General features: G+C 44.3%; 2 protein-coding genes and 1 long non-coding RNA gene across 3 annotated transcripts; 1 reads left to right on the top strand and 2 right to left on the bottom strand.

Annotated features, from left to right (window-relative positions):
- Nucleotides 1–107: 107 nt before the first annotated feature.
- Nucleotides 108–3,536, bottom strand: EMG1 (EMG1 N1-specific pseudouridine methyltransferase). Its single transcript, XM_083420725.1, has 6 exons — nt 3,326–3,536; nt 1,877–1,978; nt 1,399–1,540; nt 923–981; nt 681–830; nt 108–369 (listed from the first exon to the last, which is right to left on the bottom strand). The coding sequence occupies exons 1-6, from the start codon at nt 3,464–3,466 to the stop codon at nt 256–258; spliced, it is 708 nt and encodes a 235-aa protein (XP_083276851.1). The 5' UTR covers nt 3,467–3,536; the 3' UTR covers nt 108–255.
- An 875-nt stretch (nt 3,537–4,411) lies between these two features.
- PHB2 (prohibitin 2) lies at nt 4,412–9,427 on the top strand. The gene is given in 9 exon segments (XM_083420929.1): nt 4,412–4,585; nt 4,679–4,763; nt 5,322–5,401; nt 5,828–6,012; nt 7,325–7,454; nt 7,678–7,785; nt 7,788–7,797; nt 8,496–8,556; nt 9,327–9,427. Coding segments are annotated over 9 exon segments (879 nt in total). The 5' UTR covers nt 4,412–4,446; the 3' UTR covers nt 9,408–9,427.
- A 1,540-nt stretch (nt 9,428–10,967) lies between these two features.
- Nucleotides 10,968–12,854, bottom strand: LOC310667994. Its single transcript, XR_014506521.1, has 2 exons — nt 11,671–12,854; nt 10,968–11,474 (listed from the first exon to the last, which is right to left on the bottom strand). It is a non-coding gene; the product is annotated as an uncharacterized lncRNA (long non-coding RNA).
- Between the last annotated feature and the right edge of the window lie 96 nt (nt 12,855–12,950).

A 12,950-nucleotide genomic window follows, 5' to 3' on the forward strand; every position in this document is an offset into this window, starting at 1 on the left:
GTATATTCAAATGACCTCTTGAAATGCCTAATGAGGTGGATACCCAACCAAAGCAACACACAAGTGCCATCCTGCTGCTTACATACCTCTCTACTGAGACTATCCACCACAATAAAAAAAACAAAACATTTATTTATGCCCCCAAACAAAACATGAGGCAATTCTAACAGGTAGAACCCTGTAGCGCACATTGCTCCAGGACATGGAGCAAGCAGTTAAGTCCAACTGCACAAAGTCCACATTGCATTAGTAAGTTCACACCACTCCCCACATCTCTTCAAAGGCTGTGGTGATCTTGGCACAAGTCAAAGCAGCAGAGAGTGGGTAGTTGCTGATAGAGATAGTCTTTTCTGTGTATTCCACATTAACCTGGAAAAGAAAAGCAACAGCCAGCATGTCAGTGAATGTCTGCATTGTATTTTCTGTACGATACATCTTAAACTCACCAGAGTAACATATGCAAATTACTACCCCCTAAATTATGAGCTTAAATCAAATGTTCTACAGCCACTTTATCCTCAAAAATATTCCTATAATAGGGCATTATAATCCTGTAGAGTAGACCATATGCAACTACATGCGCACACTACCTATGAACAGTGCCTTGCCCTAAGGCCAGCTTGTGTGTTCAAGTGAGATTCCTGACTTACAACTGACTGGTATGGAAGTGGGTGTCTTACCGAGCCATGAGCAAAAGCTCCCACAGTGATAGCTATTGGGTCTGCAGTAGGGACTATGTCACGGACGTCTGTCACAGTAGAGGCTGAGAAGGATGTGCCGATCTTTGCGCAGCCTACAGGGAGGTGATCGGTAACAGGATTCTTAATTACCTAATGGAAGAAAAATGGACGGGCTTGAAAGTAGAAGCAAGAACAATCTTGCAAAGAATCACATAATGAACTAGTAGATTTTTTTTTTTTACCTTTAATAACTTCTGCGGCCCATCAGCTGCTCTGACGCTAAATTTGTGCAGCAACTGAACTGAGGAGAAAAAGGCAAGATATATTTACATTGGCGTTACAGAATAGAGGCATATACTAAGATAGGAGAAATAAATGGGCAGTTCTCACAACTAAAGTATTAAAAATTGGATCTTCCCATTTTTGTAATACTGTGCATGTTCGGAATAGCTTTTCTTACCCTTGTACTATTGGGGCTCACACATCCAATGAAGCTGACTGTTGGAAGATTCAGACTGGAAAAAGAACTTATTCTACATAGTGTAATTCTGAACTAATTGAAGATATAATGGCCACCAGCTTGGGATAGCTTTAAAAGGGCTTTAGATAAATACATGGAGAATAAGGCTACTATAGATGGCTCCTCCCTCTCACATACAACCCTGCATTTATCTCCACTGAAAGCATAAAATTTGAAAGCAAGCCTCTGTCCTCTTACCCATGAGGCCACAAAAACGATCAAAAGTGCGAGGGATTCTTGTCTGGGGATTGACTTCAATTAGAACATTCTTTTCTGTATGGATGTAAACTTGGAGAAGCCCTGCTCGATTCAAGGGACTGTCCATGAGCATCAGGAGGCTCTGGGAAGAAGAGTGAGAAAGAAATAAGCTAAAACTATTCAGAAGTAGGGAAATTCGCAGCAGTAACATCTGTCAGAACCCTGCAATTGCGTATTTTAAAAAGGCAGTGTGAGATTCCAGCATGCAAGTTTGCTAGGAATCTTCAGTGAAAAGAGTAAAGGAAGCATTTGGGAGCATTTGCAATCTGAATAATAATTTTAAAAGTTGCCAACACTATTTTTAAAAGCCGCTGTGTGGGAACTAAGTTTTCCTGTCAATGCTTCAGAAATAGCAACACACCACAGAAGTGACTTAAAAGTACTCTACTTTGATTATGTAGTAGATACATGAATGTACCTGGTGGGTGATGTCAGGTCGTACTGTTCCAGGGTCCCGGCCACTTCGCAGAAGCAACGATTTATGCTTGTCGCAGGTCAGTAGCTCATAGGTTTTTCCAACCTGGACAAATAATCATTTTATTTGTTTACATGTATTTGGCACAATCTTTCTGCAGTGAAGTGTACTCAAGACAGCTTACAATAAAATGTAACATGACGCAAAACTTAACACAAATTGACAATAGAACAGTAAAATGAGACAGTTAAAATGTGCTAAATTGGGAATTGTACAGTAGATTAAAGGTTCCTTAAGTGCTGGTTGGCAAACAGAAGCCTGGCAAGTGGTTTTAGAAAGCCCAAGGAGGACATGAAAGTGGCAGCTCCAACTCCTATCAGAGACCCATGTTTAGAGGTAGAGTACCTCGGAAGGTGGAGCCTCCATGCAGTTACCATGGTCAACTGCCATTAATACATCTCCCGTGATGAATATATTATTATTTACTTATACCCCGTCTTTTTCCCTGATGGGACTCAAAACATCTCCCACCTCCCCACCCACAAGGCTTGATCTACACATAAAGCAGAGGTGAAATAATGTGCTGTTTTAAATCAATTAAATGTATACACAATTTTAACTGTATTAATGTTTAATTGTTTTGTCGGGGGGTGGGTAAGCAGGGTATAAAACAAAATGATTTCTGAATGATTCCCCTACGTGAAAAACCACCTACACATCATAGTGTGGCACATCAGAGATAGGTCTGACACCATCCTTTTGGCAAAATACAGGGCAGTGTGGGGGCAATTCTTTTTCTTTCATCTGGTGCTGAAGTGATTTCAAAGCAATCCATTACAACCTAACAGGATGGCCCTTCTGGAATTTGTCTCTCTCTCACACACGAATTTGTAAATCTGTCTGTACCTGGCTACCCAGAGCTTAAATACAACATCCTTCACACACATGCATTTATTTGGAGAGGATCCCTAATTTGGCAGAGAGAGAGGAAAGATCTGAAATCCAGGACGTAGCATTTTAGTATTGAAATGCGGGGCAATCCTGTATTAAACAGGACAGGTGGCCGCCCTAGAACCCGTCCTTCCTTGCAGGGGGGCGATTTGATTTTTAAGGGGGGAAATTCGAGAACGGGTTATTAACAGTTAATGGCCTTTTAGGCTTCCTCCACGTGAACAGTTCACTTTTTGAATAATAAGAATTACATGTGTGTGGTAGGGGAGAGAGATGAGGATTTTAGAGATGCTTAGGCGAGGCATGGCCAGAAAAAAAAAAGGTCGGGAGCCACTGCCTGAGGGGAAAGGCCGTTCAGCTTCTCCCCTGGAAGCCGCCCTCGGCCGCCCCTTCGCGGCCACCCCGCCGCGCCTGAGGGAGCAGGGCCACCTCCAGGCCCCGCACGCGGCCGCGTCCCCGCTTCGTTCTCAGGCCCCCTCACGGCCCGCCCAGCCCCTTCACCTTCACGGTCTCCAGCGACGCTCCCTCCAGGATGACCAGCAGCCGCCGCTTCCCTGCGCGCTGAGGCGGCAGCGGCGGCCCCCGCTCCCCTCCGCCCGCCGCCTCCTCGCTCGGGCGCTTCCTCGCGGAAGCCGACGCCATCTTGTCGCCGCGCAGGCTCCTCGAGGTCGGCGAAGCCGCTTCCGGTCGCCTGCGGGTGAGGGCAGGGGTCAGGGCAGGAACTACTTCCGGTCCCCCAAGTGACCCCGCCCCCCCACTTCGCTTCAACTGCCGTCTGGGGCGGGAAACAAAAACACATTCGGGTCGCCCCCGGAAGTACTGCCCCCCCGCGAGGTTTTACTTCCGGGAGCCCTGCTTGTCTGCCGGGGAAGCATTTAGTGAGCGGCCACTTCCGGTGTCCTTTTCCCAGGTGAGGCAGCGGCGTGCTTGGGAGAGGAAGGAGAAGGTGAGGGGTCTCTGCGCTCCTTCGAGCCTCTGTAGCTTCCGCGACTCCTTGAGGTGACTCTTCTGAACAGATGGTGCTCCTGAGTAGGGATGAGCTCGCTTTTAGGAGGCCCCGGGGTGCAGTGCTTCTGAGCATGTCAAGAGCGCAGTTCCATGAAGGGGGAGCAGCCTCTCTTTCGTTTCCCCTTCCAAAAAGTGCTCTAATTTAACTAATTAATTAATTTTTATTGTATATGTGTTTGTGGTTGTCATTCGTCATATTTGTTTTATTTTTATGTTTTTTTCCCTTTTTGTTTCATTGATTTTATCATATGTGTTGTGTTTGTATGAAACTTAATAAATATTATTGGAAGTCAAAAAGTGCTCCAAACGTAAGGAGTTCTGTCTCGAAATGTCTTTCTGCCAAAAAGAAAAGGGGGGGGAGAGAACTAATTCGTGTTTTTAACTCAGCGCTTAAAAATGCTCAGTATGCTCAGCATTGGTGCTGCGTGTAAAGATGTAGGATTCATGACTGAGAGGAATCAGAGAGGGACCTTTCTATGTATCCATGCTCAAGAGAGCGAAAAATGGAAACGTGTTTCTGTGTATTGCTGCTTTTCTGGCAACAGGATAGGAAAATCTGCAGAGCTGTGTGAAATACATGGCTTTGGTTTTTCATTCTGTGTTTCTTTCCCCATATGAAGGTTGTCATGGCTCAGAGCCTGAAAGACTTTGCTGGGCGCCTGCCCACCGGCCCTCGGGGCATGGGGACGGCTTTGAAGTTGTTGCTGGGTGCTGGTGCTGCAGCCTACGGTATCCGCGAGTCTGTCTTTACAGGTAAGTCAGTGGTATTTGTGTATGGTCATCTCCTACCTTTTGCACAATGCTTGGTGGTAACTACTGACTGCTTTTGTCTCTCTGTTTCCACAGTGGAGGGTGGCCAAAGAGCAATATTCTTCAACCGCATTGGTGGAGTTCAGCAGGACACCATTCTTTCTGAGGGACTGCATTTCAGGTACCGGGTCAAGAACTATGTTGGAAAGTTTAGAATAACAGGAAATCCCAAGATGTTGTCATTCCCAGACAAATGTTTTCTAACAGCACCTCACCTCCAGAGATTCCTCATTATAAAGCATACAAACCTTAATTTAATTTGAAAATCTTGTAGCATGCCAATATTTTTTATCTGATCACAAACTCCTAAGAATCATTTGTCAACTCTTAGGAGGTAAATGTTTTCTCTCGTGCTAATATAGTTACTCCTTTGGCTAAATGTCTTACTGTGAAAACTTCAAGAAGTGCTGTTCGTGAGAAAGTGAAACCCAAAAATTGAATTGAAGAACACTAAAGATTATTTGTTATTTTAGTGCAGTGTTATCAATGTGAATCAAGTTTAGTTTTCTAAGACATAGTACCAAGAGAAGAAAATGCAGTTCTTGGGCAAGTATTATGGTCTCTATGTTAAAGCACATGAGAAAAGAAAAAAAGTATTTGTAGAAATTCTGTATTTCCACGTATCTGTATTGCTTGGTTTTGGACATTTTAATTTGGTATAATTTCATTTTCTTCCTAGAATTCCCTGGTTCCAGTATCCAATAATTTATGATATTCGAGCTCGGCCCCGCAAAATCTCCTCGCCAACAGGCTCCAAAGGTGAGGTCATAGAGAAGCACATTGTCTTTTGGTTTTGTATTCCTCTCTTCAAGAAACACAGGGTGATGCACATAGTTTATTCTACTTTCCTCTTTTCCCTATTGAATCTTTACAGTAATCCAGTAATGCACGTTAGGCTGAGAGTGTTTGTGTGGATCAAGCTTACCCGGTGAATTTCAGTGCAGAGAGGGTTTTTTTCATTTGGGTTTCCCAAGTCTGAGCCCAGCCATTACATCAGATACCACTGCTACTTTATTGTCACTTCTTGGGAAGATGTGTTTTTCCATAGCCAAGGTTTAAAGCAAGGGCTTCAGAACAATCTTGTACAGAGCAGCATGAATGGGTGAGATCTGGGTGCACAATCAGAGTTGGAAGGTGAAGCAAGACAAACCACTGGGACTATGCTTAGTTTGATTCTGTCTCTAGACTTGCAGATGGTGAACATCTCCTTGCGAGTTCTGTCGCGCCCAAATGCTGCTGAACTACCGACCTTGTACCAGCGCCTTGGTCTGGACTACGAAGAGCGAGTCTTGCCTTCCATTGTCAATGAAGTGCTCAAAAGTGTGGTGGCAAAGTTCAACGCCTCACAACTCATCACCCAGCGAGCTCAGGTCTGTTCACTTTCCATGCAGGCAGACTTCCCTGTCCCAACTCCACTTTTAAGGGCTACGAAGGTGGGAGGTTGCAGGTTATTGGTGTGGATGCTGCATGCTTCCACTACCTCACTAGTTTTTGATGGTTTAAGCCTTAAGAAATTTTCCATGGGATAGATGAAATCATTTGCAAAGTTTGTCATGATTATGCATTCTTCCATTTACTGAGGCAATCTTCCCTCATTTCCATGTAGCTCAGTTATTTAGTGAAAAATTATTAACTTAGTTGGTGTCAGTTTTTAGACATTGCCATGGTAAGTTCCATGGTAAAATCTGGGGTCATTTAGACATACGGCTGGATACAATTACAAAATACTATCTTTTGGTGGACAACTTTAATGCTGGATTAGGCTGAAAACAATATGGCATTGGTGGACATAATTGTCTGGTTAACTGAGGAGCTAGAAAGTCTTTCCCCCATGAAATCCAAGGACAGTTGTGAGTAGTATCAATATGTTTTAAAGTCACTTCTAAATATCAGATAAAGTTTCTAATGAGATGTGATCTGGCCTTTAAAATCTCCAGACTCTTGATTTCCTCCAGTAGCTGCATTTGGCTCTGGGCCTACCCAGTACTCGCCTCTGGAAGTTTCACATAATGATTAATGTGACAAGTAAAGCGATAACTCTGTAATTTAGCAAAGTAAGGAAAACTGAGTGGTGCTGCAAAAGATACTGCAAAAGATAATGTACTAGCTTTGGAGATTTAATCAATTGCTAAAGAGAAACTGCTTCACACATTTGGCAGAAACTAGAGTAAACCACCTGGAGATTATAGGTCCATAGGTCTGTTGGATATGGCATTGGTTTCTGTATAAACATGACCTTCTGACCAAATGAGAAGAACGAACTAAATCAACATAATTTTTGAAGCATAGACTGGCTTCAGGTATGGAAGGTGTTTTCTTCTGTGTTCTGAACTATCTTATTAATAAGTGTACTGAGAGTTCTAAGAAATCTCTTCATGTATACTTCCCTAAGAGGATTTAACAGAGCTGACCACCAAAGGCTGTGCCTAAACCTAGAGCTTAAAAATTCCTTTGTCACAATTTTATTTTCTAACACATCAGCCGAGGTGACTGGGCCTGGGCTGGCTACTAGCTCTCATTTTTTCTCATCTGCATGTCAGTGACTTGAACATGAAACTCTAGCTTTTTGAATTGGATGCTTTTCAAAGCTCTTGGGGATTCTCATGACTTTCCCTGGTCTGAAGGAAGTTGCCACCTGCTCAGGATAAATGTGGAGGACAAACTGTTGGATTATTGCTTTAGGTGTCTTTGCTTATCCGTCGGGAGCTGACAGAGCGGGCAAAAGATTTTAGCCTTATTCTAGATGACGTAGCCATCACAGAACTGAGTTTCAGCCGGGAGTACACAGCAGCGGTGGAGGCCAAGCAAGTGGGTGAGTCCAAACAAGTTCTGGTCCTTTCTCTAAAGCTGTGTTTGCATAAAGTCAGCTAGGACTGCTCCACAAGCACAAATAGCTGGACATAAGGCCAGCTAAATGGAGTAGGGCTGTTTTTGACTAAATGTGCACAGGACAGGCCTGCAAATCTTTTAAAGAACGAAACCCCTGGAAGTGGTTGCAGAGAGATTCTCACGTTCTCTTTGCTCTTCTTCTCCAGCCCAGCAGGAGGCGCAACGAGCTCAATTCCTGGTGGAGAAAGCTAAGCAGGAGCAGAGGCAGAAGATTGTTCAAGCGGAAGGAGAAGCCACAGCTGCTCAGATGATATCCTTGCTTTGCTGTGGGGAGACAAGCACCACAGAGTTTTCCAAGGGTGTGGGAAGTGGTCTCTTGCAGAATCCCCAAACTCCATATTTTTGAGCTTGGACTGATATAAGAGGCATCACATTGCACGAGTGAAGGGCATCTGTTTTCGGTTACCTAGAATTGCTGGTGGGAGATTTGGGGGTGCTGTTAGGAAGATTTTTGGGTGCTGAGATTCTGAGGAGTTACTCTGCGACAAGAAGTTAAGCAGCAGCTAGAGCTTATTCCCTCCTGAGGACTTTCTGCTTCCCTGTCCTCCCCCCTCGTACCAGCTTTGCAGACAGCATTCAAGTGAATGGGATGCTCAGCTCTTCTCCATCATATCAAGCGTGTTTCCTTAAGCGTGCAGTCCCATTGCCTGCAGAAACTGAGAAAGATGTTGGGACTATTTTATGCCAGCTAGTGTTGCGCTTGTTGATGAGAGCTTTGGAGTGAAGCATTAGGGGGAGCACTCTTGCCAAATACATATTTTCCCCCCACTGATTCATTGATTCCTGGTGTGTAGCAACAGGATGTTTGCAGTTGTACAGAACTGTCTCCCACAAGACTGTGGCTTCGAGTGGAGCAAAGTAGGGCTGTGTTGATCCCAGGTGGGTGAGTTCAAGGAGGTGTAGGTCCCACATTCCAAAATGGTGACATAGCGCCTTAACCTGTTCACATTGGTGAAGCCCTCAGCAAGAACCCAGGTTACATCAAGCTCCGCAAGATCCGTGCCGCCCAGAACATATCCAAGACGGTGAGTTTTAGGACAGTGGAGTTGCTTTCTCACCCCCCCCCAACAGTGCTTTTCCAGGCCAAGTGATGAACCTAAGGCGAATATGATATGCTTCCTCTGATGTGTCTCTCAGCCACACTTATTTATTACATTGGTCTGTGCATCTTAGCAGGGGCCTTGGAGCCTCTGGCCTTTGTAAAAGCAGACCCACATCATGTTCAATGTGCCATACCCAGCTGTGGCCGCTTACAGACCATAATGTGCCACAGGCCAGGAACAGGCTCACAGGAAAAATCAGACACATGGAGAAGCAGAATGAACTGAAGCATTGCAAAGACTGATGGCCCTGGGCTAGGAAAAAAATGTAGGATAGTAGTTCAGAAAGAAAATACTCTGCGTTCATAGTGAAAAAAGGGAGTAAACGAGTTCAATTCTCTTTCAAATCATCGCTGATCTGGTTTCTTGCCCTCACTAGACCACCCATAGTGGTGCCTTCCAAACTTTTCCCAGAACAACAACAGCAAAAAGGACTAGCAAATTATTTTTTAAAAAGAGTCTTTCTGAAATTTTACCTGCAGCTGTTTTTCTTTTCCATCCCCCTTTAAGCTTTGAGACTTACTTTGGCTAACAGTTCTTACAGTTCAGTGTTGAACGTTAATTCTCTGCCATTTGTTTGGAATTGGTTTCCCCCAAATGCTGCCAGAACGAAGTTCTCTATTGAATGCAGTTATTTGTACCACTGGACCTTTGCTTGCATCCTCCTTGATCTGTCCCTTCCTTGCCTTTTACAGATCGCTGCATCTCAGAACCGCGTGTATCTTACAGCCGACAACTTAGTGCTGAATCTACAGGATGAAGGTTTCACTAGGTAAGGGAGTTTATGAAGATACCTCCTAAAGTCTTTTGCTTCCTTCTGTAATGAGCCTTAGGAGCTCCATCCCAAATATGAGTTTCTTGGAGGAATAGCAGAGCTTAAGAAATAAACAATGCCCCTTGTTTTCTGGGTGTTACATAAATGCACATGTACTGTCAGTCATCCATGCACGCTGTGTGTGTGTGTGTGTGTGTGTGAGAGAGAGAGAGAGAGAGAGAGGGAGGGAAATACACATGCACAGCTGTATTCCCAGATTTGTATAAAGACGAATAAACTGAGACAGGCATGTCCTATTCATGGTCAGATCCCAGATTTGGGAACTGGTATGCTTACTTGTTCTGGACAGAGTGGCAATTCCTCTGGTGGGAAGGGTACATAGTCTGGGAGCACTAGTTCCACCTTCGTGCTACAGAGGTCGATGCCCCTCTAGTGACAGGGGGACGAATTCAGCTAAGTAGTCGGGCTAACAGAAGCCAGCACAATTGGACTTTCTCCCTTCTCCTCTTCCTGTGTGTCTGCCACGCCCTCCGCAGATCTGCCCAGGAGGGTTTGGAGAACTAAAACAGTGGGGAGGAGAGGCAAGAGAGTTCTCTTGGGCAACCAGAGATGCTTTCGCTCCCAGAATGAGCTCCTTAGTGCTATGTTGAATTCCACCCAAACTGTTCATTGCTGGTTATACCCATTCCTGGCCTTTCCACAGTTCTCCATGCATTGATAACTTCATTTCTAGAGTACAGAAATGTTCTCCATGTGTGGTTACTCTTTGTTTGGTTCAGGAATTTGTCACTAGTGTACAATGCCTAGACTAGAGTACTCAGCATCATGTCTTTCCACATTCATGCAACACTGGTACTTAAAAATCTGCAATGGCTGCTTATCTGCTACCAAGCCAAGTTCATGGTTTTATTATTAGCACACAAAGCCCTGAGCAACTTGGAACCAGGATACCTGGCGGCCTGCCTCACCTATTTGTACACCACAGCAACCTTTATGATCTTCAGTGTCTAGAAGATGGTCATCTAGAAACCCCATAGAAACAGGCCTTCTCCCTTTGGGATACAGTTAGTTAGTTAATAAAATTTATACACTGCTTGGTTGAAAAAAACAAAACATTAAAGTGGTGTACAAAATATAAAACAGTAAAATCAAGAAAAAATTACAACTCTACAGTGGTATCTCGGTTTACGAGCTTAATCCGTTCCGGAAGTCCGAAACCGTTCATAAACCGAGGCATTCTTTGCCTAATGAGGCCTCCCGCCGCCGGTGCCCTTTCACCGTTTGGATTCTGTTCTTAGACCGAGGTAAAGTTCACAAACTGGGACACTACTTCTGGTTTTGCGGAGTTCATAAACCAAATAGTTTGTAAACAGGGCTGTTCTTAAACCGAGGTACCACTGTACTTTAAAACATAAGACGAAAGTTAAAAAACACTAAAATACACTAAAATTACCTCAGCTTTGGAAAGTATATTTTTATGGTTAGCAGAGTGATAACTGTTTTACTGTTGGCTCGGCTGATTTTAATATGATAGATTTTTGTAATGGGCTTGGGGGGGGGATTTCTGTATTTTTAATGTTTATTTCCAGCAATTCCTGGTACTTGTAAATCTCTCTGAAATTTTGCTGGAAATGTTGTGGTGCATAAATTACCGAAGTTGATAAAACAGTTCTAACTTTCTATGTCTCTCTCTCCCCGCCCCATTCTTCATCACCACTTTTCCGTTGCGCTTCTGGTTACAGAGGAAGGTAAGAGAACAATATTTTAACTTCAAGTAGAGCTGCAACGTTTAACTGAATAAAATTCCCTCCTTCCAGGGAATTGGGGGAAGGAAAGAAAGAGAGACAAAATGGGAGGGTGGTTGCTTGGAATGGAACAAGCAGGGAAAGAGAAATCAGGCCGGGGAGTGAACTACTACTACTCAGAAGAATTCCAAGTTCCTCCCCCCCCTGCTGCTGTTCCTTATGTTTTCTGAGTGGAGCATGTGCTGTTATGATTGACTAAGGCTGTTTCCTGGCGGTGAAGTCAGTCATCCGCTGTTCCTGCTCTGCTTTACTCCAGCCTGATTCTGTTCCCCCCAAAAAGGTTTTGATTTGAGTTCCTACTGAAATGAGGCTGCATTTTAATGTTGTATTTTAATCTTGTTTTTAAGTTGTATTTCAATCAATTGTTTTTATACTTTGTGTTAGCCGCCCTGAGTCTGGTCTTGGCTGGGGAGGGGGGGTATAAATAAAATTTATTATTATTATTATTACTACTACTACTACTATTAGCCCCACACACCCACGTTGTGTGAATGTTCCTCTTTGGCAACCCGCTTTTTTTGTTTCTCTTGCAGTGACAGCCTCCTGATCAAGCAGGGGAAGAAATGAGCTAGCGGCTGCCTCCCAGAACCATCGAAATGACTGGCAGATTGGGGGTTATTCACAGCCGTGGAAGAGCCTTGCACATCTCTGCTGCCCATAAGTCTTCTCTTTGGCCTGGGCCTTCTTTCCAGTTGTCATCTTCACTTCCCAACGCGCCATTAATAAGCCCTTTCTTGGCTCATCATCTGGTTCCTGTTTTTGGGAACTGCCGGCTGTGAAGGCCAGCTGTGGAAACAGACTTCATGCTGAGGCGGGGGGGGGGGGGGGTAAACGTTTTGCTCCCATGGTCACTGATCCCACCCCACCCAGCCTGAAGGACTGGGTACAGGTGGGCAGCAGAGACCAACAAAGGGGTTGGTTTTTAAGTAGATCAGATTGTTGCTCTCCTCTTCCTGCTGGGGCTGAATGAGGCCTGAGTACATATAATCCCCTGTCTCTCACGTCAGCGGAGAGTTTGCTATCTTTGCCCCCTCCCCTGCCCTGGCCCCCGTCAATCACCTCGTCTCAGGAATAGACGGGGCTTCTGCAAGTGCTGTGATCTCCATTTATGTAAGTTCTTTTGCATCGTGATTCACAACTTTATACAAATAAAATCAGGTCCAAAACTCTTCTGATATCATTGTGAGTGAATGATCATTTTGTATGGGGTGGATTTCTTAAAGTCAAGACAGATAACTCATGCAAATGGCTGGGAAGCGGCCCATTCACCTCCCTCTATGTCCTCTGAAAAAAATGTTGCCAGAATAAGCTCCCTAAAGGGCTAAATAGAGTGCAGGTACATGCTTTAGTTCTCAGTCGACTGCTGTGCTTTCCATCTGCTCATTTAGAACTTTGTTAGTTATAACATTCTCTCTTCTTCCTGCAGAAGGTTGCTTTCTTTCGTTTTTGCTGTTACGCAAGAGCAGGTGGTGGTCTGTCAAGCCTGTGTAGAATACAACCCATTACCAAATTCCTTAGCACTACTTACATTCCCCCTTCATGTCTGGTATGGTTCCCAGCCGCAGTCATAATGGTTCATATGAAAACAGTTCAGAAATAATTGCTTTAAAAGTGAGGTGGGTTCTTTGCTGTTGCCATTGGGGTTTCTTGTAAAAAAAATAATTAAAAAACCCCACACAAATAGGGCACATGGGTATGTCATATTTTAATCTCAGACATCCTTGTTGACAACCCTGCAG

The sequence above is a fragment of the Podarcis tiliguerta genome (assembly GCF_965153285.1).
Source record: "Podarcis tiliguerta genome assembly, chromosome: 17".
Classification (NCBI taxonomy): domain Eukaryota; kingdom Metazoa; phylum Chordata; class Lepidosauria; order Squamata; family Lacertidae; genus Podarcis; species Podarcis tiliguerta.